Source organism: Pinus tabuliformis, chromosome 4_2 (genome assembly GCF_031772625.1).
Source record: "Pinus tabuliformis cultivar Carrire ecotype Pingquan chromosome 4_2, CPIR1, whole genome shotgun sequence".
Taxonomy (NCBI): domain Eukaryota; kingdom Viridiplantae; phylum Streptophyta; class Pinopsida; order Pinales; family Pinaceae; genus Pinus; species Pinus tabuliformis.
The window spans coordinates 702,762,024-702,782,818 of NC_142304.1; the positions used below are offsets into that span (position 1 = coordinate 702,762,024).

At 38.5% G+C, this 20,795-nt stretch overlaps 1 protein-coding gene across 1 annotated transcript in view; it reads left to right on the forward strand.

The window, feature by feature from the left end:
- The window catches only part of LOC149171440 (uncharacterized), a 76,158-nt gene that overhangs the window by 15,464 nt on the left and 39,899 nt on the right, over positions 1-20,795 (forward strand). Inside the window, exon 2 of the mRNA XM_089424085.1 lies at positions 3,634-3,698. Within this exon, the coding sequence (XP_089280211.1) occupies positions 3,634-3,698 (65 nt within the window). The remainder of the gene's footprint in view (positions 1-3,633; positions 3,699-20,795) is intronic.

Here is a 20,795-nt window from a genome sequence, read left to right on the forward strand (position 1 = left end):
TGTCCCTGGAATGATTGTTATCTTCATCAAGAGATGTGTCTCTGCCATTCAGACACTCCTTCACATAATGGCCGAACTTATTGCAACCAAGGCATCTGCGTTTCCTTCCACCTTAGATTCGGACTTCCCAATGAAGTGATCTTTTGGTAGGCCATCAGAAACTTCCGCTGCGCCATTCTGATAATATTCTCTGCTTTGACTTCACCCTTGGTGAGTTTGAAGAGGGATGAGGAATCCACTGATCCTTTTGTCCTTTCCCAACTGTCTTCGGTGATTGCTCTTTCACTCTTGCTTAGGCATTGTCTTCACCTCAACTTTGATACCATGTTAATTTTAGGTATGTTCTATGCTTAGAGCAATTTATTTCAATTTTCTTAGTTAGCTCAATATCTTTTGCACATTAGCAATGACATCAGCATTAAAGTAAGCTGCAGATAGAACATAAACATAAATCGTAGAAGACAAGCCAAGTCCAGAGGACACAAGATGTGGCGCTACCCAGGGACAAACCCCAATGTGGGAAAACCCTTGATCAATTCTTCTTCTATGTTCTTCAATAGTTCAGCAGAGAGAGAGAGAGAGATAGTACATTTACATAAGAAGTCAACAATTTGACTTTCTAGATAAGAGAATAGATCATCTCTACATGAGATTAGTTGAAGACATGCTACTTCAACTGATTCTCCAAGGTGACTCCTTTACCTATCATTGTGCTGCATCTCATCCATGTGCTGCACCTCACCATGCTACATCTTTACCAATCATGACTATACCCATCACTGTATTGCATCATGTACCTTCGCTGTCCCAATGTGCTTGCTGCACCATGCTTGCTACCATGTGCTTGTTGCACCATGCTTGCCACCATGTGCTTGCTGCACCTTGCTTAACACACTGTCCCTAGCATGCTTGTTGTCCTTAGCATGCTTGTTGTTGCTAGCTATCCCTTGCATGCTAGTTGTAACATTGCATGCTTGGTGTATTTGCTGCTAAGTACCATACAACTGTCCCAATGTTAGTTAGTTGTCCCTTGCATGCTGCTCTCCTTCGGAGATAGATGCTTCGGCTGTTCCGGCAGTTCCGGCAGTTTCGGCTGTTTCCGACAGTTCTAGCAGTTCCTGGCAGTTTGGTAGTTCTAGCAGTTTCGATTGTTCTCGACAGTTTCGGCAGTTCTCGGCAGTTACGACTGTTCCCTGCAGTTTCGGCTTCTGCCCTATGCGTTAGCTTTCCCGACAGTTTTGGCAGTTCTTGACAGTTCCAACTACTGCCTTCTGCGTCAGCTTTCCGGCTGTTCCGGAGTTCCCTGCAGTTCCGACTTCTGCTCTCTGCGTCAGCTTTCCCTGCTGTTCCGATAGTTCTCGGCAGTTCCGGCCTCTGCCCTCTGCGTCAGCTTTCCTGGCAGTTCCCGACAGTTCTGGATTCTGCCCTTTGCGTCAGCTTTCCCGGCTGTTCTGACAGTTCCCGACAGTTCCAGCTGTTCTGGGTTCTGCCCTCTGCGTCAGCGTTCCTCGCTATTCCGGCAGTTCCCGACAGTTCCGGCTTCTGCCCTCTGCGTCAGCTTTCTTGGCTATTCTGGTAATTCCCAGCAGTTCCGGCTTTTGCCCTCTGCGTTAGCTTTCCCAGCAGTTCCGACTTCTGCCCTCTACGTTAGCTTTCCCAGCGGTTCAGGCAGTTCCGACAGTTCTCGGCAATTCCGGCTTCTGCCCTCTAGATTAAGGGCAACGTTATCTCTTAGGATCTCTCCTCCTACTAAAACCCAAAGACAAGTAGAGAGGAAGAGATCCCAAGTGTGTTGAAATGACTTGAAGGCCACCTCTATTTATACTAAAACGTTGAGCACAAGTGGGGTTTATTTGGTTGCTTGCCGACCTTGACGAATTGTCCCATAACACAAATAAATTCATATCTCCATGAATATTTATCGGAATCGGATGATCTTTAGATCAATCCTACACCTCTTTTTGAGAGGGATCCAAGAAAAATATCAGCTTCCATTAAAAAGATGACCCACATGGAGTTTGGCCCTAGTTGCCAATTTTAACACAATCCTATCTGAGATGAAAAGAACCTGAAATGAACTCAAAGCCATGGTTCGACCATAACAAGACTGACTCAACATGACAGAGGGCATTGAATGCCTACAGGTCCTTACATGGTTGTTACATGGATTTTGACTTGTGATGTTGGGCTTACAATGGTGTTTGAGAATACTAATGAATATATACTATATAGGTACCCCTACTGAAAGAGGGGTAACAGGACTCTCAATTTTCACCATACTTGCTATCAAATTTGCTTCCAGCACTCACCTGTGTCATTCAACAGTCAAAGGTGTGTTTTCCTCTGATTTTTTCTTCACATTTATTCTATTTGTTCTTTACTGTAGTATCACAAGCTCTCAAGATTATTTTTAATATTCTTTAATGGATTTACAACCTATCTAGAAATTTGAAGAGAATATTTGCTGGGTTCTGCAGTGCATTTGTGGCTTTCAACTGTTTTGAGGACTTGAAGTCTTGATGCAATGAAGTTTTAACTGATTTAAATAATCTCCATTTATTGAGACTCCAGACTTCTCATTAAGATTCAAGTGATTTTGAGGACCTTGATTTTTTTCTGGGGCAGATTAAGGGTTTTGCAGTCGGTTAATTTCAGAGGGCTCCTTCAGCAAGCTACTTCAGGGAGTTGAAGGGCATTGAAGAAGGTATATTTTTCATGTCCTATTTAGTAGATACTATTACTGAGAGGAGGATCCAGCTTTTCTCTATTCTCTTCTATTATCCCACCAAGCGCCACTTCCATGAAGCCTCTGCCCTACTTATTTATCTTTAATGTATTTTCTCTAGTCTTAGCAGTTACCTGCCGCTTGTTTCATTTTCTGCCACTGTTCTGAGTGGAAAGATGATGTCAAAGTTAGCTTGCCGAACAACAACGACTATTTTGTGTTGCTAGAGTTAGAAATAGAGAAAAATGGGAAGTAATGAGGAGAAAATCCAGGGCCCAGCACAGGCATACAATGGTGATGCTTTTATTATAGGCACACGGGTTATATTTCTCAGTTACTTGCATTATTTTGGTTTTAAAAATTCATTATATATAGGTGACATGTTTATTTCAGGTTGCATAAAGTTTTTACAAGTGACAAGAGTTACTTCTAATTTCTAAATGCTACCTGATTTGAACACATGCATTTGTATATTTATAAATCAATTAAATGAATTGGCTGCTGTAAAGACTGTATATGTACATGTTTTTTTTTGGTTGGTAAAACAAGTAGTACCAGCCACATCATAATATACATCTGTCGGCATGTTGACTACATAACATACAGAGAAATTAGTCCTAGTAAGAAATTAGAATGATCATAAAATGGTAGGAGTGCCTTACATGACAATTAGTTCTATCTTGGAGACTCCTAATAGATTAGAAAATTGACTCAGAAACTTTTTGAAATATCAGTTCTGGATATGGTAGAATTTAGAAGACTTTGGCCAATTAACTAATAGCACACTATAGTGTAGGATGGCTTATAAGGAATAGTTGTGCATGATGACTACGAGTCCAGCTACGTTAATTTGTTTAACTTCAGTTGTCTCTACTCTCAACATGACATATATAATTTATTTCAAACAGAAGAAGAATTTCGCATCAGAGTCGGACAAAGCCAATGAACACCAGCAAGAAGCTAACACTGAAATGTTGGTATCTTCGCAACTTTCCCATGAGTAAAATGCTAAGAACAAAGTAAAAACAGAAATGTATAACTGTTGAGTAAACATTTCTTTATTCTGTTGGTAATGTGCTTTGGTAGGTAATGCATTCGGGATTGCTATGGTGATATTTTATTCTGGAGAATTGAAGAATTTGTTTTGGCTTACAAAATGTTACAACATAAAAACTTATTGGACTGACTTATCTTGAAGTAAAACTTAGAGGGATTGGGATTGACTTATTTCAAAGGCAGTTTTACGAAAGATTATTCCAGCCTCACACATTGTCCTAGATTTTGTTAAATCTCCTAATACCAGCCCAGATTTATTTTCTCAAAGCAATTATTTATTCCCAACAATTCATTTAATTAACAAAATAATCCTGAATTACCGAAAAATAAAATCATTGGTATTTTAACATCTAGAAATATATGCAGCAGAAATAAATTAGAGAAATCAATCACACATTGCAATAGAAATAATTCACCCACAACAATTCTCTGTCATTTATTAATTTGGAAAATCAGGGTTTCAACCCACAAAGAATTTACAAAGAAAAATACAGTGACTAGAACCTGCAACTCGGCCCCACTGGAATAATTCAGCCCAAGGAAAATTGGCCAACTGGAAATTGACCTCTGAAGAAATTCGGCCTGAAGAAAATTGGCTCACCTCTCACCAGAAAATTGGCCTCTGCACCCAGCTCTCACTCGGCCTCTGCGCACTCACAACTCAGCCCTGGCAAATCGACCTCCCTAGCAACCGTGCCTCCTCCTCACTTCAGCAATTCGGCCTCTCCAATTCCCAGCAAATCGGCTTCCTGGAAACACCGCGAAATTATCCATGTATTCTTCTTCCTTCTCCTCAGTGGAATTGAGCCTCACGCTTCAGAGAATTCACTCTCTCCTTATTGAGAAAATCACTTCCCCAAAAATGCTGTAGCTGCCTCTCATATGTTCTTGTGTCTTCATCTCTTTGTTATTTACATTAAGCCAAATCCCTAACTGTAATCTCCCTTCTAGAAGATCTTGGAGATTAATGGTTGAGATTATTTCTAAGTCACTTAAATTAATTTATTTATCCTTAGAAAATGACTTAATAGTCCACAATAGTTATTTGACTTTAATTATTGTACTTTTCCTAAGTTAGACTTAGGAAAGAAGACATAAATCACTTACTCCACCAAGAAAACACCTAGAGAGGCAATAAATCATCTTCCACATGGTAAGACACCAAGCCTATGCATAAGAACTTCTGAAGCTACCACAAGCTTCAACATATTTCCCTATGAAATTCATGTCAAATTTGTCTCCTTTTCATTGATTGTCTTCATGATCGTTATCTCTTTCTACTATAGTGTCAATCATCTATGACAATTGCTCTTCTAGCATGCCTTTTATACTATTCTCATTTAAGTTGCGGGAATGGCTTGCCCTTCCACGTTTCCTATGTCTACAAGTTTCCAAATATGGAACACATTTCTAAACAACCCAAAATGCCCCAAAATGTTTCGTTGGCCTTTCATGATTTGGAATCATGACCCTAACCTTGGGTCCACATTTTGGGCCCAGAAAAGCACCTACACAAATGAAAACCCTAAAAAAACACACATGCATACTACAAAAATTTCCATTGGTTTTGGAATTTTCACTACTTCTAAATATTTTTTTTTGGTCGATCAAAAAGCGTATATTAAATCATGCAAAGATTACAACATGGCTGTCTAGAGTTCATTGTTCTTTCAGCCTCACTCCTATCGGATTTGTTGGACAAAAGATAAGCACAAAAACTAATTACAAATTGCCAAAAATTACTGAAGACCCAAAACCAAAAAGGCCAAAAGTCCCAAAATACCCCTAAGATCAAGATACAACCAACTGAAATTAAGGAGCAGGAGGATGAGCTGGAGTTGGATTATCCAGTTCGTTACCAAGCAAATATGGAGGCCGAACTTCACCATGGACATGAAATTTTGTGAGCCATTCTCCCTTCTAGGTGCTCTAGTCACTCTAACATTCTCCTCTGCCCCCTTTGAAGTGAAGCCAAACGATCCTGCATGTTCCATTGATTGTGCTGCAAATCATTCATGAAGCCTATGACCTCATTGCGGTCATGTTGTTGATTTTGTCCTAACTATTCTAGGAGATGGGTGACGTGTCGAAGCTGAGAGTCCAAGGTGTTGAAAGGAGGAGGAAGGTCAACACGTCCAGGAGAATGGGCCTCCAACTCCTCCAGCTTTGCTTCCACTCCACCTTTTCCCCCCAAATCCTCCACTTCCCCTCAATGCTCTGCCATCTGGGACTGACCCCTCTTCGCGCTCGACGACGTTGCCTGTACATTATCAAACCAACCCCAGCCCACTAAGACCACTCCCGTACGTCCAACAATATGCGGAGACCCGACCACCACACCAAACCTTGGTAACCAACAAATGGGTTTCGACAATACCAAACCCAGACCTTACTTAAGAAAGGCAACCTTCTGCAAGAACTTCCACCTTTCCCTTTCAAATTGCCACCACATAATAATGTCAACTTCTTCCTCTCAATAATTACAACTCTAACCTAAGAGACTCGATACTCCCCAAAGTGGGAATGTTGTTCCAAAAGCTCTGAGAGCAAACCCGAAGACCCAAAACTCCTATGTCGAAGAGAGAATTTGCTACTGCCTAGCATTCGCTGGGAATTCCTGCTCACTGCAAAGATACTAGAACAAGGAAACACCCATAACAGGACTCTGAGTTCGACATGTATCCTCCCCCCCAGCCTCCTATCTCCATCTTCTGCTAGGGGGTGCGAAATTTCCAGACCCAATTCCTGAATACCCAAAACCAATCCCATGACCCAAGCACTTGCTATCAACCCCTAATTACAGCCTCAAAGGACCTCGAGGCCTTCGTGACCCAAGCGTCCCTTAACCAAAAATGAATGCAGGAGTGAATAGACACAACTACAAAGATTTACCCCTCGACTAAATGAGAGTGATACATTATGAATGCCAAAGGAGCAGCCTATACGACTTTGATAGAGTATCCACGACAGAGCCCCAATTCAAAAACTCTCCACTAGTTGCCCAATTCAGGAAGCGTCCCCTTCGCACTAAATCCAATCAATTGTAGAGCAAACTCCAATGTTCTGCTTCACCAAGATCCCAAACTTGGCGCTTCTGGTTGCCAACAACAACACAAGGGATTCTCCACTTGCATTCGAGAAACTTTATTACAGAGAATCAGAGACAAAGAAGCATGCACAGGTTGACGATGTGCGCAAACCCTCCACAACTTCCACCACCCTCTAGTATGCCCATAACCCAGCTTGCCAACAACAATGCCGCTCTTGCTAGCCCACATATAAGGCTACCGCTGCAAATCTCGAACCTTCTACGTTACTCGTATTACATGTGTTCAATATGCCACATTTCCCTTAGTTGAGTGAACGAGAGGGGCTAGTCCCCACCCTCAATCCCAATGTGACCACGTTCTTTCGCCCCCATTGGGGGTGCTGTGAAAATTTTAACTCTATTGCAACTGGAAATTATTCTTTTAACTGTAAATTTAATTATGCAGTTTATTTGCTACGACAAACAATGAATAAAATCACAACTGCAATTTTCACCATAAAAATGCTGTGGAAAATAAAATACTGGAAATTGAGAAATGCTAGCACACATAAAAATGACAATTATTTTTGGACAATTGTACCTGGAAAAACCCAATGTGGGAAAATCGGTGCAGCAGCTAAAGCTTTTTATTATTATGCAACCGTGAAATTCCAAGTACAATAAAATGATGCCAAATTGACGTTTCTATCTGAGAGAAATAATGGCAAAATCAACTGAGGGAAATTACCCTCCTCTCTAAGCAATCCCGACACAAGTTGACAACTCCAATTAATTTGTCCAAACTCTCTGCGTAGGCTTCTGCGTTAAGTCAGTCGTCCAAACCCTATGTGCAGGCTTCTGCGTCACCTCTGCACAACTTGTCACATGCTTAGTGTGAAACTACTGCCACTCAAGTCGTTCTGCCTACTGTTGCTCTGGAAAAGATCCTCTCGATCTTCTGGAAATTTTCTTGACCTCGGGTAACTAAATCCACCTCTAGTTCAGCTAAATCAAATTGCCTTTTTGAGGCTTCTGCGCTGCCCCTATGTGGCCTACTACTCAACCTCCTCTCTCGACTCTCCGGAATTGGAATTCTCCTCCAAAATCACTATCTCTACTCCGCTGCAACCCTTCTGGCTAGAACTCTCTTCCTCTCCTCGACCTTTGAAGCTAGATAGCTCGACCTGCCAAGGAATTCACATTACTAGCTCTCACTCTGTGTGTTTCTCCATCTACCCAGTGATCCTCTATAATCTCTAGTTGAGTCTTCAACGACCAAGATTAAAACTTAATCGATGGCTGAGATCATCTGCAAGTCGATCTATGTGAGTTTCTAGAGAATTCTCACATTTCTCAATTAATTACTATTAATTAACCAGTTTTCCTAAGTTAGACTTAGGAAAAATTAAATGATGGTCAATTAATTTAATTGAGCTATCTCTAGGTGGAATTTTTAGAAATGATTTCTGGGTTTTGGAGTACTCATGTGTTTTAGCCTCTCCACAAAGAGACTAGAACACCATTCGATGCTACACAAACTAACAGGCGCTACTTCTAAATCTTAAATGTTGACATTTCCCTCTATTTATAGTTTCCTTTCATTAACTTAAATTTTATTTTTAAAATTTAAAAATGGGATCACCATTTTAGGATTTTTGGTGATAGAATTCGAGTCATCAGATATCACATGGAGAAGATAGAACTTGGTTTTTTGTTGTTGTTGGTAATTTAATTTAGTTTTAAGCACACTTTAACAGTTATTTTGGCATTTCAACGTATATTCAAAACAAGACCTTGTACCCTTTACTATCCCCCCCTTGAATTAGGATTTGGGCTATTCTAAGATTTTAACCTAGAAGGGGAATATCCTTCTCAATGGTGCCAATTGATTTAAAAATGTCAAATGGCAACCACTATTGATGCCATTCACCAATAGAAAGCAGAATTCAGACTCCTAGACTAAGTTGAGCCAGACTAATGAGCCAAACTACAAATGAGTGATGGTTTTTTGGCTCTAGAATGTAGAGGCCTTTTAAAGCCTTAATCTTTATCTATTTTCATTCAAAGCATAAATTTTATGTATCATAGAACTTATATCTCAATGGCATTTTACTATATTCACCATTACAAGCTACATACATGAAAATAATTTGCATATATGATGCCTAATGGTTTGGATCTACATTGATGTAGATAGATATTGAACTAGTTATAAAGGCTTCTATTTTTGAAATATTTATATTTCCTGTATTTTTTAAATACCATTCTCCTTGCTTCTAAAGTTTTGGGGGGCCATGTGTCTGTTAGAAAGTGTAAAGCGACAACTATTAGATTTTATTTTCCTTAACCTTGATAGAGCTTGTGAATCTTTAGTTATCTTCTCAATCTTCTTTAGTTAGATCTTTCATCAAACGATATCAAGAATAATACCAGTAACAAAAAGAGGACACAGATATAGGCTCTTAGCCAGGGCAAAACCCCTCCAAGCAGAAGACCCAAAAGCTCTTCTCTTCTTATAATCTGCTCCAGATGAGATGCAAAGACCCAATCCCTAGACCTAGTCCTTCTCCCAGTACCAAGTCGACCCTTTCTCAAGTCCTTCCTTGTGTTTGCACCAAACTGCTACACCCTGCAACTTCGACTTGCTAGCGACAACTCTGCTACTCGGCCTGCAACTTCGATTGCTACTTGACTTGCAACTTCGACCCAACAACTTTGTCCTTGCAACTTCTTGGAAACCCTAATATAGCCTCCTCCTGAGACCTACTTAGAGCAAGACAACTCTCCCAAGGTCAACGAGGTCAAGATAAGGGTTTTCCCTCTTCCAACTACCAGATTCTGCACTTCGTCCTACTGCAACTCAGACCTGCAATTTCAGCCTGTTTCTACAACCTAGAAACCCTAGAATTTCGCACGTGTGAGAGAGATAGAGCCTCCTAGAGTCTTTTAGACCTTCACTCTCCTTTTTTTGTCCTACTCAGCTATAGATCAAACTCTTTTCTTGTAGACCGAACTTTGTGTGAGTGTGTCCCAAATGAAGTCAAACTGCTCCTTTAGGCTGACTTGATGATCCCAAGGCCAACTTGTGCTCTTGGAGATTCCCAGACTTTTTAGACTAAAAAATAATTCTTTTTACAATTACAAATTGCTCGGAAGAGTCTTATAAACAGGATGTTGACTCCATTGAATTATGAAAATAAATCCTAAGAGCTAACAAACCCTAGAAGCACGAAGAATATGCTTTTATCTAGAAGACCATCAATAATGAGCATCAAACCCATACTTTAATAATAATAATTTTCTTTCTTCTTTTCTTGTTTGTTACATAGGATACATATTGAAATGAATACAACAATTATGAAGACCAATACTAGTTACATTTTCAACAGTTTCCTTGCTGTACCTATTTTGGAAACTTATATGAGTATGCATGTTTCATGCAATTCAGATTTGCATCCTTTAATCAATAGGTTACATGGCTGGTTTTGTTCAATTCCATGAGGTCACATTTTTTAAACATAGAAATTGATGGTTAAATGCCTGATATTATCTAGTTATAATCATTTTTGCAACGATGTGGGGAAGTGCTAATTCCTACCGAGTTATTATTAATTAATATTCAACTATGTGATTGCTACACGATTGTGCTTGAAGAGATTAGTTTGTTGTGATGGAGTTATACGACCTTTAGTTACAAGTACAAGAATGAGAAACAATATCTATTTTTTAAATTTCTTTGTTTGGGTTTTTTATAAGATTATTTTTATTGTAATGTAAAACTACTCTCTGGTGATATAGAGAATCCTTATTCTAGTGCACTCAATGAAGGTAACACCATTAGAACAATAAAGTTACAAGGCCCTAAATCATCAACATAATATAGGTACAAAGCAAATGTTGTGCCTAGGCATTTGGTACTTAGTGTTGCTTTGGCTGATATGATTTTTTGACAATTCTGTCTTTTTGCTCAAGGTATAAGCATGGGAATAAACTTTTGTAGAATCTTAAACCACACACATGAACGTAACACTAGTATTTTGTTGACTTTTAATATGAGGTCTGATTTGTTTTTCCTCAACAATTAATTTATACCCAGAAAAAGACGTGCTTAATACAATTTTGAAAACTGCTGGAAAATAAATACACTGGTATTTTTAACTTTCAGAAATAAATTGCGGCAGAAATAAAATAGGAAAATCAACCACAGGAACAACATAAATTTATGCTCGACAAATCTTCCTTCACTTTATTAATTTTCGAAAATTGGGCCTTGACCCACAGAGAATACACAGAAATTACAACAGACTTTTGAACTTGGATTTTTGGTCTCTAAAGAAATTTGACCTCTGGAAATTTGGCCCTCTTGGAAAATACTCTACCTTGGCAAATATCAGCCTCTACTTGCAAAACTGGGCCTCCACCCGTATGGCCTGTGCACTGGGAGAAACTCAGCTCCCTTCCTCCATGCAGACCTGACTGGAAAACTCAACCTCTCTTAACAATCTTGGCCTGCACAGACAACTCAACGTACCTCTCCCAAGTCTCAGCCTCTCTCTTCAAAGTCTCTGCCTCCACAATTTTTATTTTTTATTTATTTATTTATTTTTATACTGGAAGACCCGTGCTGTACACCTTTCCCTTCTCTTTACTTGATGAGTATCTCACTCCTTGAGAAATTCACTTTCTCAATTACAATGTGTTTTTCATCTGGCCCTTAGGCTTACTTTATAATTTCGTTATGCCAAATCCCTAACCTTAATCTTCTAAGTGATCAATGGCTAGGATTAGATCCTAAGCCTCACTTGAGATCAATGGTAGAGATTAGATCTGAGCACTCAAATAATCTAATTATTTATCCTTAGAAACTTGGATTAATAGTAAACATTAATTGATAATGTATTTTTACTCTTTCAGAAAATGGCCCCCAAGTTGGCAGACCCATTCTCGAAACGCCTTGAAATGCCACTGGTATGCGGCCAAAATCCCTGTGCAACATTTCCCGATTTGGAAATGTTGATTTTTGTGTAGCACCAAGGGGTATTCCTGCATGCTAAGAGGCCTCCCAAATCGGCCAAGGAAAACTATGAAAAGTAATTATCAAAAGTTTAAATTTTGGGGTTCAAGTAGGCCCCAAGTTGATAGGTTGACCCCACCATGAATGGGTGTGACCATTGGTCAAACCCACTTGACATGTATAAATACCGGTGTTGAAAATATCAGTATTGGCAAAATATCGGCGAATATTGGCAAGCATAAAAAATGTATAATATATATATATATATTTTTTTTTTTGTCAGATTTTTAAACATATAATGCAATAACAACATGAAATAATCACATTGGCACATAAATATGAAGAAAGCACCGATATATATGATGTCAAATAGAAATGATACATCAAAGGCGATACCAAATCCTGCTGATCCCTGATAATTGTCCAATCAAGGACTCAAATGTGGAGAACCAATACAAAATAACATCACATATATAAAAGTATCTCATCATCATGAGTTATATGTAGCAAAACAAATAAAACTAGCAGCTATTTATCTGAAATCACTGCCCTCCCCCCCTTTTACGGGAAAACATGATGGGTTGTTTGCTAGGCCTGCCCCTAGTAGTAGAAGGCGTTGGCCTTGCCTCTGCACCTAATGTCAAATAATGAGTGCTAGGTATGGAGCTGTGCTCTTCTATATCTATAGCAGATCGTGTTGATGCTGATGCTCCCACAATGTCCTCCTCCTGCTCCTCCTCCGAGTCCTCCTCCTCTTGTTGCCCTTGTTCTAATGGATCATCTGGCTCTAACCATGAAGGTGACTCTTCCAAGATCGGCTCCTCAGACTCCACCCTCCACTGGGACAATACATCAATATTGTCTAAGGAAATGGCATCTGGATCCATTGGCGCTTCTATTTGCTTTACTCGAAGTCTGATGTTATAATGCACATACACTAAATCATTGAGGCGTGCAAACTCCAACCTGTAAGAGTGTAAAAAAAACTAATGAGTCTTGACTCTTGACACTTGAAGGTCATAAATTAAAAATTACAATAAGTGTAATTCCTCAACTGAAAGCTGGAGCTCAAAGTTATACCTGTTGCGCTTTTTTGCGTGTATTTTCTAAATTACACTCCAATTGCACTCACACCTTGAAGAGCTACATGTTTGACTCCAAATTCTTATGGCCAATTTCTGCAAATTTGGTGCCCTTGCTCCATAGCTTCGCCACCAAATATCTACAACAAAATAAAAAAATGAAAAATTCAAAAACTTAAAACATAATTAAACTTTCAAATAAAAGCTGCATAATTGAATTTAAAAAAATAGAATTATAAGTAAGGAAATTCTAAATTGAAAATTCTAATTTCTAATGAGTGATGACTTGTCACTTACGTGGCATGAAGAGGGTCCTTTCCCTAATAGCATCATCAAAGCCAAATAGGCCAACACAATCCTGATAAAACTGTATCTTGCGATTGATTTTGCTACGAAGCTCAGGGTTAGGTACCATCCTATGAATACAGGAATGGAGCCCTTCCATTACCTCGCCATCAAATTCAAAGCCGCATTTGTATGAAAATGCGGGGTTGAGGAAGAGTGCTGCTGCATGAATGGGTCGATGAAGCATCCTTGTCCACCGACTATCAATCACATCCCATAACATCATATGCCTATCAAGGCCAACAGAACCCTTGTCTGCATAATAAGAACGAATGACCTCCCTGGCCCTATCCATGGCCTCATACAAATAAGCTATTGCATGCTTCTCCCCATCTACCAATCTGAGAACCTCTACTATAGGTTCACTAATTGAGCATGCTTTTTCTACTCCACGCCAAAACGTCTCAGAGTACACCATTTTTGCAATGGCTTTCCCGTCCTGTCTCCCGCTGTATCTACAATTATGCCAGTCATCAGACATAAACATTTGCTTTAACTCGAACTGACATTGAAGCAAAGACTAAAGAGTAATAAAGTTTGTGGCAAAACGTGCGATCGTAGGACGCCGCAACTCCTTGTTTCTAGTGAACTTCCTCATGAGGCTAAGAACAAAAGCATGGTTATAAATAAACTTGGGGACACTCCTAGCCATATCAACCACCTCCTAGATGAAGTAGAGTTTCCCCATATCCTCAAGCAGCAAATCGAGACAATGTGCTGCAAACAGAGTCTAGAACAATTTGTGATGCCTCTCCATAAGCATCTTGCTGGTAGACACATAATTAGCTGCATTGTCTGTTATGACTTGCACCATATTCTACACACCAATCTCCCGAATGAACCCATCTAACAACTCACATATCGTTGCTACATCTTTGATATGTTCTGATGCATCCACTGATGTAATAAACATTTTACCTTTAGGACAATGTACCCAGAAATTTATAAGGGTCCTACCCTTCCTATCTGTGCAACCATTAGACATCACTGTGCATCCAGTAACTTCCCATGGTTTTTTCAACTCTGCCAATCTAGAGTTGATGTCCTGCTTTTCTGCTTGAAGAATTGGTCCCGCAACTCTTCATATGTAGCACTTTTGTACCTTGGGCCCACAACAACAATAACATCACACATTGGCTACCAAATTGATTGGTTTTGGTGATGTTGAGAGGTAAGTCGCTCTAGAAAAGACACCTCCCCATGACTCTATCTGCTTCTTGCGTCTCCTTTTTTTTTTAACAAGTGATTTTATGCCAGGTTGTGATCCATGTCCTGTTCGTGGAACAAAAAATGATGACTTCGCACTAGCAGTAGCAGGTGATGCTGTGGAGCCCCTCCCACTACCCTCAGCATCAAAATCAGGAGAAGATATCCCGAAAGATCTACCTGCACGTTCAACCTTGTTTCTTTTTGTCTTTTTCATCAATTGCCTCAAGAGCTTTTTGTATAAGCTCCGGACTAGAAACTGTACAAATCCCAACATCATGTCCAGTGAGTCTAGCCAGATGGTATTTCAATCGTGTAACCCCTCTTGTCATCCTGGTCCCACACAATTTGCATGTAAGATATGCCCGATTTGTCCCACCATTAGGCTCCCCATACTCCCAAAATGGGTCTAAGGCTTTTGGCATATTTGAATTTTGTAGTGAGCTAACTCAAACCTAGGGCACCAAAAAAAAATTGGAATTAATAAGTAATAACCACCTCATTTTACAAAATATTTTTTTTGCTACATTATTTGCATTGTGAATTCAATGAAAAACCATAAATGACAATAAGAGGGTGCATTTGAAAGTTAAAAAAAATGGACTTTGCTGTCCAAATATGGAGGAAACCCTTGCATTTGCTCATGGGCATGAAAATCATAGCAAATGGAAAAAAAAACAAGCAAAATATTTGTAGGCAAATAGGAAAGCAAGAATAATCCTAAAACTATCAAAAAATTCATTATCATAGGGGTTTATTTGAACATACCTGTTAATGGAAGAAATGAAATTGTCTCCCTATTCTTCAATCTTGGATCAATAAAATCTTCGTTGTTAGTGGCGATAATGGCTATTCAACACTCAAATCCTCCTTGGCAGCAAGCACATAGCTCTCCCCTTCCTTCTCCAGCAATCAGAAATGAAAATGAATGAAAAAAAAACAAAATCAACCTTTTCTAGCCGCGGCGGCAATTTTTCTGTGCCTGGGCGATATTTTGCGTCGTAGCGCAATATTTTCCCGAGATATCGCCGATATTTTAGAAATATTGCGATATTTTCGGGGAGACAAAATATCGCGATATTTCCTCGACGATATCTCGTCTCCCCGAAAATATCACGATATTTGCGAGTAACGGCGATATCTCGGCGATATTGTCAACATTGATAAATACACAAGAAGTCAACATCATTTTGATCACCATCAACACAACATCTTCTACACGAGATATCTGCATGTGTGAACAGAAAAGGAGCGAAGGATTTGAAGTTTGACCAAATTTGACTGAGTCCAAGTTTGATTGAATTTGACTATTGATTAAGGCCAACTGCACGGATTTCTGACAACAGACTATGACCGTAGATTGACTACAGGCCAAATTTTTGACAATTGACAAGCCTTGAGTTTTCTGTTATTTGGTGGTTTGATTGGCTGGTATTTGACTAGGTTTAATTGATACTTTGGGCTTTGTTTTTGGCACAGATTTTTAGAAAATTTATGTAATTGTGAATCTTGCTGAAAACAATTTCTCCTAGAAGAAAAGTTGCTGGGTTTTCTCCCAAGTTTTGGTTTCTAAGGGAAATTTGTCTACTGTTTTTCATTATATTATTGTTGAGATTTTCTGTGTATAATTGCTCAATGGTATTATTGGCTTGAAAGATAATTTGACAAAGATCATTATGAAGTAATTATTAGATTAGAAAATTAGGTTCTACTATTCATTCTTATAGAAAGTTCAACATGTTATTAGAGCCTTGTTGAAAGAGTAGTCAATAAGTCAGCCTAAGAGACAAGTGTTCAACAACTTGACTATTTTTATCTACCGCCCAAGATTTACAATGGAAGGCAAGGTTCAGAAAGAAGCTATTCCAAGGCTAGAGGGAGCTACAGAGTAAATCTTTGTTTTTTCTCTTTTAGGTACTATCACAAATAGTGGTGATGTCTGGTTAGTAGATACTGGTGCCTCTAGGCATATGACGGGTTTTTGTTGAAGAATGCAACTAGCTTCGGTCTTCATAATTGTACTTTTCAAATTTTTTTTATTATTAAAGAAATTGACTTACTAAAGCATGGGTTTCATGCTTGGGTGAATGTTTTTCTAGGTCAAAGCCTCCATTGAAGGCTTCTAGGTTTTGTCTTGAGTCATTAGAGTCATTGTCATTTTTATTAGACCCTTCTTGGGCTTTTGTATCATGTAAAAAAGAATTAGTTTGAGTCAAAAAGGTATTTTGTCTCTTTCACACCACGTCTGCCATATCCCCAAGAATTCAGCTTACATTGGGGCAATTCGACCAAGCAGAAAGGGTATATAAGGAGAGGCAATTCGACCTATTTCACTCACTCACTCAACAAATTTGATCTACAAGAAAGAGAAGCAAAAAAAGAGAGCGAAGAAGCTTGAGAAGGACGAAGTTTGCTGGGAAGACCTAAATCAAGTTTTGGGCTATCTTTCTCCCACACATGCGAAGTTTTCTGGGGCCGAAAATCTATCTACTGCAGGTCCGAAATTTTAAAGCTGGGTGTCAAAGTTCTGCTGCTGGGGGGCCAAAATTCTGCACTGAAGTTGCTGCTGGGAAGCTGTCACTTGAAGTATTTTGTCAAGATCATTTGTTGCAAGGAAGGGCTGACTTGGTGGTTGGAGGAGGTCTTTGTCTAGGTCTAAGAAGTCTGGAAGTGTCTCATCTTGATTTGAATCTACTGAAGGAAGAGTTTGTGACTGGGTTCCTTATTGGGGTTTTGCCTTGGCTAAGTGCCTACATCTTGTGTCTCTTGTTCTTGTGATCTTCATACACATATGATTTGATAATTGCTTGATGAAAGATAAACTAATTAAGAAGTAAAAGAAGGTAACATAATTCACAAGTAACTATCAAGAAAAAGGAATCAAACCCTAAATCTTACTAGCATTGATTTCTCAACAGTTTTTGAGAAGTTCTCATAGATTTGACAGAGAGAGACTCAACATTACAGGTAGAACCCAAAGACATTGCCAAGTATGTATTAAAAGGAGTTGGATCAGCCACATTTCAACCAGAATCTGGAAACTCTCTACACATGAAATAAGTTTACTCTAGGTCTAAAGAAAAATCTGCTCCCTATCTATTAGAAAATCAGAAAGGCAGAAATATTTTCTTATATAGATAATTACTTGTGATTCTTTTATCTTTATGTTCTTCTTTTATCTTTTGGTTGATCAAGCAATTACCAAAACAATAACACAAGGACAACAAAAGTAGGCGGACAGCCAGGGAAAAACCCTTATCTAGGGGAAAACCCAGTCAATAATTCTTCAATAGTTTCTCGAGATAATCCAAGACTTTTTGACCTAGACATAACTTCCTCCACACCAAGTCAATCCTCAATCTTTCTTGCAGATGATAACCCTTCAAAAGCAACTTCGACCTAACAACATCAACATGCATTGGTAGCTTTGACCCAGTGGCAACAACAACAACAACTTCGACTAGACTAGGAAAACTTTGATCTCTCTTGAGTCTTGATACACCTCAAAAGTGAGAGAGAGTTGGCCCAAAATTTCGACCTTGGTGTCTTCTATTTTGTTCCAAAACTCACACTCCTTTCTAGCTCTCCTTCCAGCGCTTTTCCGACTTCGCACTTCCCCGCTTCCAACTTTAGATATCGAACTAAGTGTGAGAGAGTGAGATGATCCAAATGAATTCGTACTGCCTTGTACATATAGCCTTCTAATGAGGTCGAATTACCCTTCTTGAGGCCCACTTGCTGTGGAGAAGACTAAACTCATTTTTGACTCAAAAATATTTCTTTTTACATGATTCGAAAGCCCAAGAAGGGTCTCTTTTAATGTACAATGATTCTAATGACTCAGAATAAATTTGAGAAGTTCTCAATGGGGACTTTGACCTAAAACAAAATGACCCAAGCATGAAACCCATGCTTTAATAAGTTATAATAATAATAATAAAAACATTTTCTTCATTCTTTTGATAAGTACATTTCATTGTGACTCAAATACATTTATGAAGACTGAACCTAGTTACATATTTCAACATATCTCAGCATTGGAAGATAGAGGCTACAAAGTTGCATTCTTGGATGGACAAGTTCTTATCTGGCCTAAGAATTCAAGCATATAATGGGCAAAAGTGATTGGTGTTTCTGAAGGACTATATAGATTGTTAGGACGACAAAACCAAGCATTAGTCCACAATAGTATCATTCTATGTGAGTTGTGGCATCGAAGATTTGCTCACTTACACTACAAGGGTTTACCAGCATTAAGAAAAATGTTTACAGGTCTTCCAAAACTTTAGATTGAGCATGATGGCATCTGCATGGGTTGTGCACTTGGTAAAAATACCAAAGGGTCTTTTCCAAGCAGTGATAATAGATCCAAGGGGATCTTGGATCTAATACATTCAAATGTATGCAGATCAATGACTGCAGCGTCCTTGGGTGGCTACTTGTACTATGTAACATTTATTGATGATTTATCCCGAAAGACTTGGATCTACTTTATGAAGACGAAGGATGAAGTCTTCAACAACTTCCAAGAATTCCAAGCACAAGTAGAGAACTTAATGGGAAGGAGAATCAAAGTCTTGCGATCAGATAATGGAGGAGAGTACACTTCCAGGGACTTTGGTGATTTTTGCAAGGAGGCAGGAATAAAAAGGGAGTGGATTGTTCCTTACAATCCTCAACAAAATGGAGTAGCAGAAAGGAAGAACATAACGATTGTAGAAGCAGTGAAGACGATGATTCATGATCAGGTAAGTACCCTTTCATGAACAGGCATGTCTCTAACACATTCCTTTTCATTATTAACTAACTAACCATTAGTTAATTTACTTATTATTTATTATTATATTTATATTATTATGATTATTATTTATTATCTATTTATTTTTTATTTTTACATAATTTATGTTCATAACATTGTCTTCCCCTTCAAAAAGTTTTGTCCTCAAAGCTTGTTGATGAAAGGGCTTGATCTTTTTTTTGCTACAAATGTCTTCTACTTGATCTCTTTTTCTGCTACAAATGCCTTCTCGTCTCAGAACAATCATCTTTGTCGATACAAGTTGATATGATCCTTGGAGTGATATATAAAATTGTCGTACTGAGAATGGATCAGACCATCCTAGATTAACCTTCTGTGGAATCTTCTGATCACTGGAACTTTGTAACGAATTGTTATCAGTAGACTGAATTGAGCTCACTTCAGTATTCTTCGGAACATAAGTTTGTTGTTTATGTTCTGTAGATTGATTAAGGTGTCTACTCTTGTGATTCGGATGTAGATAAGGAGTTTTTCTTGTTTGAACTTCCTTTAACGTTTTTATGGCAGTTTCCTGATTTCCTTCAGGCATTGTTGTTGTTGAATTGATTACTGAATCCTCATTTGGAGTGTTCGTCGTTTGAACAACAACCTCTGAGTACGTCTTTACTTCAGTAGGATTTGGATTTGCCTGAACTGTGAGATTAATGATATCGATGTTTATTGCTTCCCCAACTTGGACTACTACATCTAGTGATTTTAGTGCTTCTTTTGCGACAATTTCTTTGAACCTATTCGTCAATGATTTCTTATCGTCCTTAAGTTTTTTGATCTGTTTGAGCATATTTTGGTTATGATTTCTGAGACATAAGCATTCTTCATTTTTTGAATCAACTTTATTTTGGCCTTCAAGCTTCTCGTCTTTCAAACACTTGATTTGTTCTAATAATTTTTTGTGGTCTTTTAAGCATAAATTCTCCTCTTCTTTCTTTGATAGACTTTCGTTGAATTTTTTGTCAAAACTTTCTTTTTCTTGTTCTAACTTGTGCTTCTTAGCTTTACATTTTTTCATTTGCGTAAGTAGTTTTTGATTATGCTCTGTCAAACACAAATATTCTTTATTTTTGTTAGATATAACTTCTTCAAGTTCTTTTTGCTTCCTTGATACTGTTTCTGGAATCTATTAAAACATTAGTTTCGAAATATCCTTAAGATCTTTTGATGAAGGCATTATCAGTTCTGATTTCATTGTCATGTCTTGGAACGTCACCATCTTCCTCTTGTAAGGGAACATCAAGATATTTTTTTTTTTGGTTGTGTTTAAAATGAACGTACCTAATTCTTTGAACCAAGGTCGACCAAGAATTATGTCAACCTCTTCGTCAAGCATAGTTACGACACTAAATTGAGATATGTACTCATAATGATCAATTGTCACTTGTAAATCATTAATTTCATATTCTTTTTTGCCAAAAATATCTGTTCTTTCTCCTATGTTTGACTCTGGAATTAATAGTTGATTTGTCAGATTAACATTGATGTAATTTTCCTCGCGACTTGTACTAATAGCGATATTAACTTTT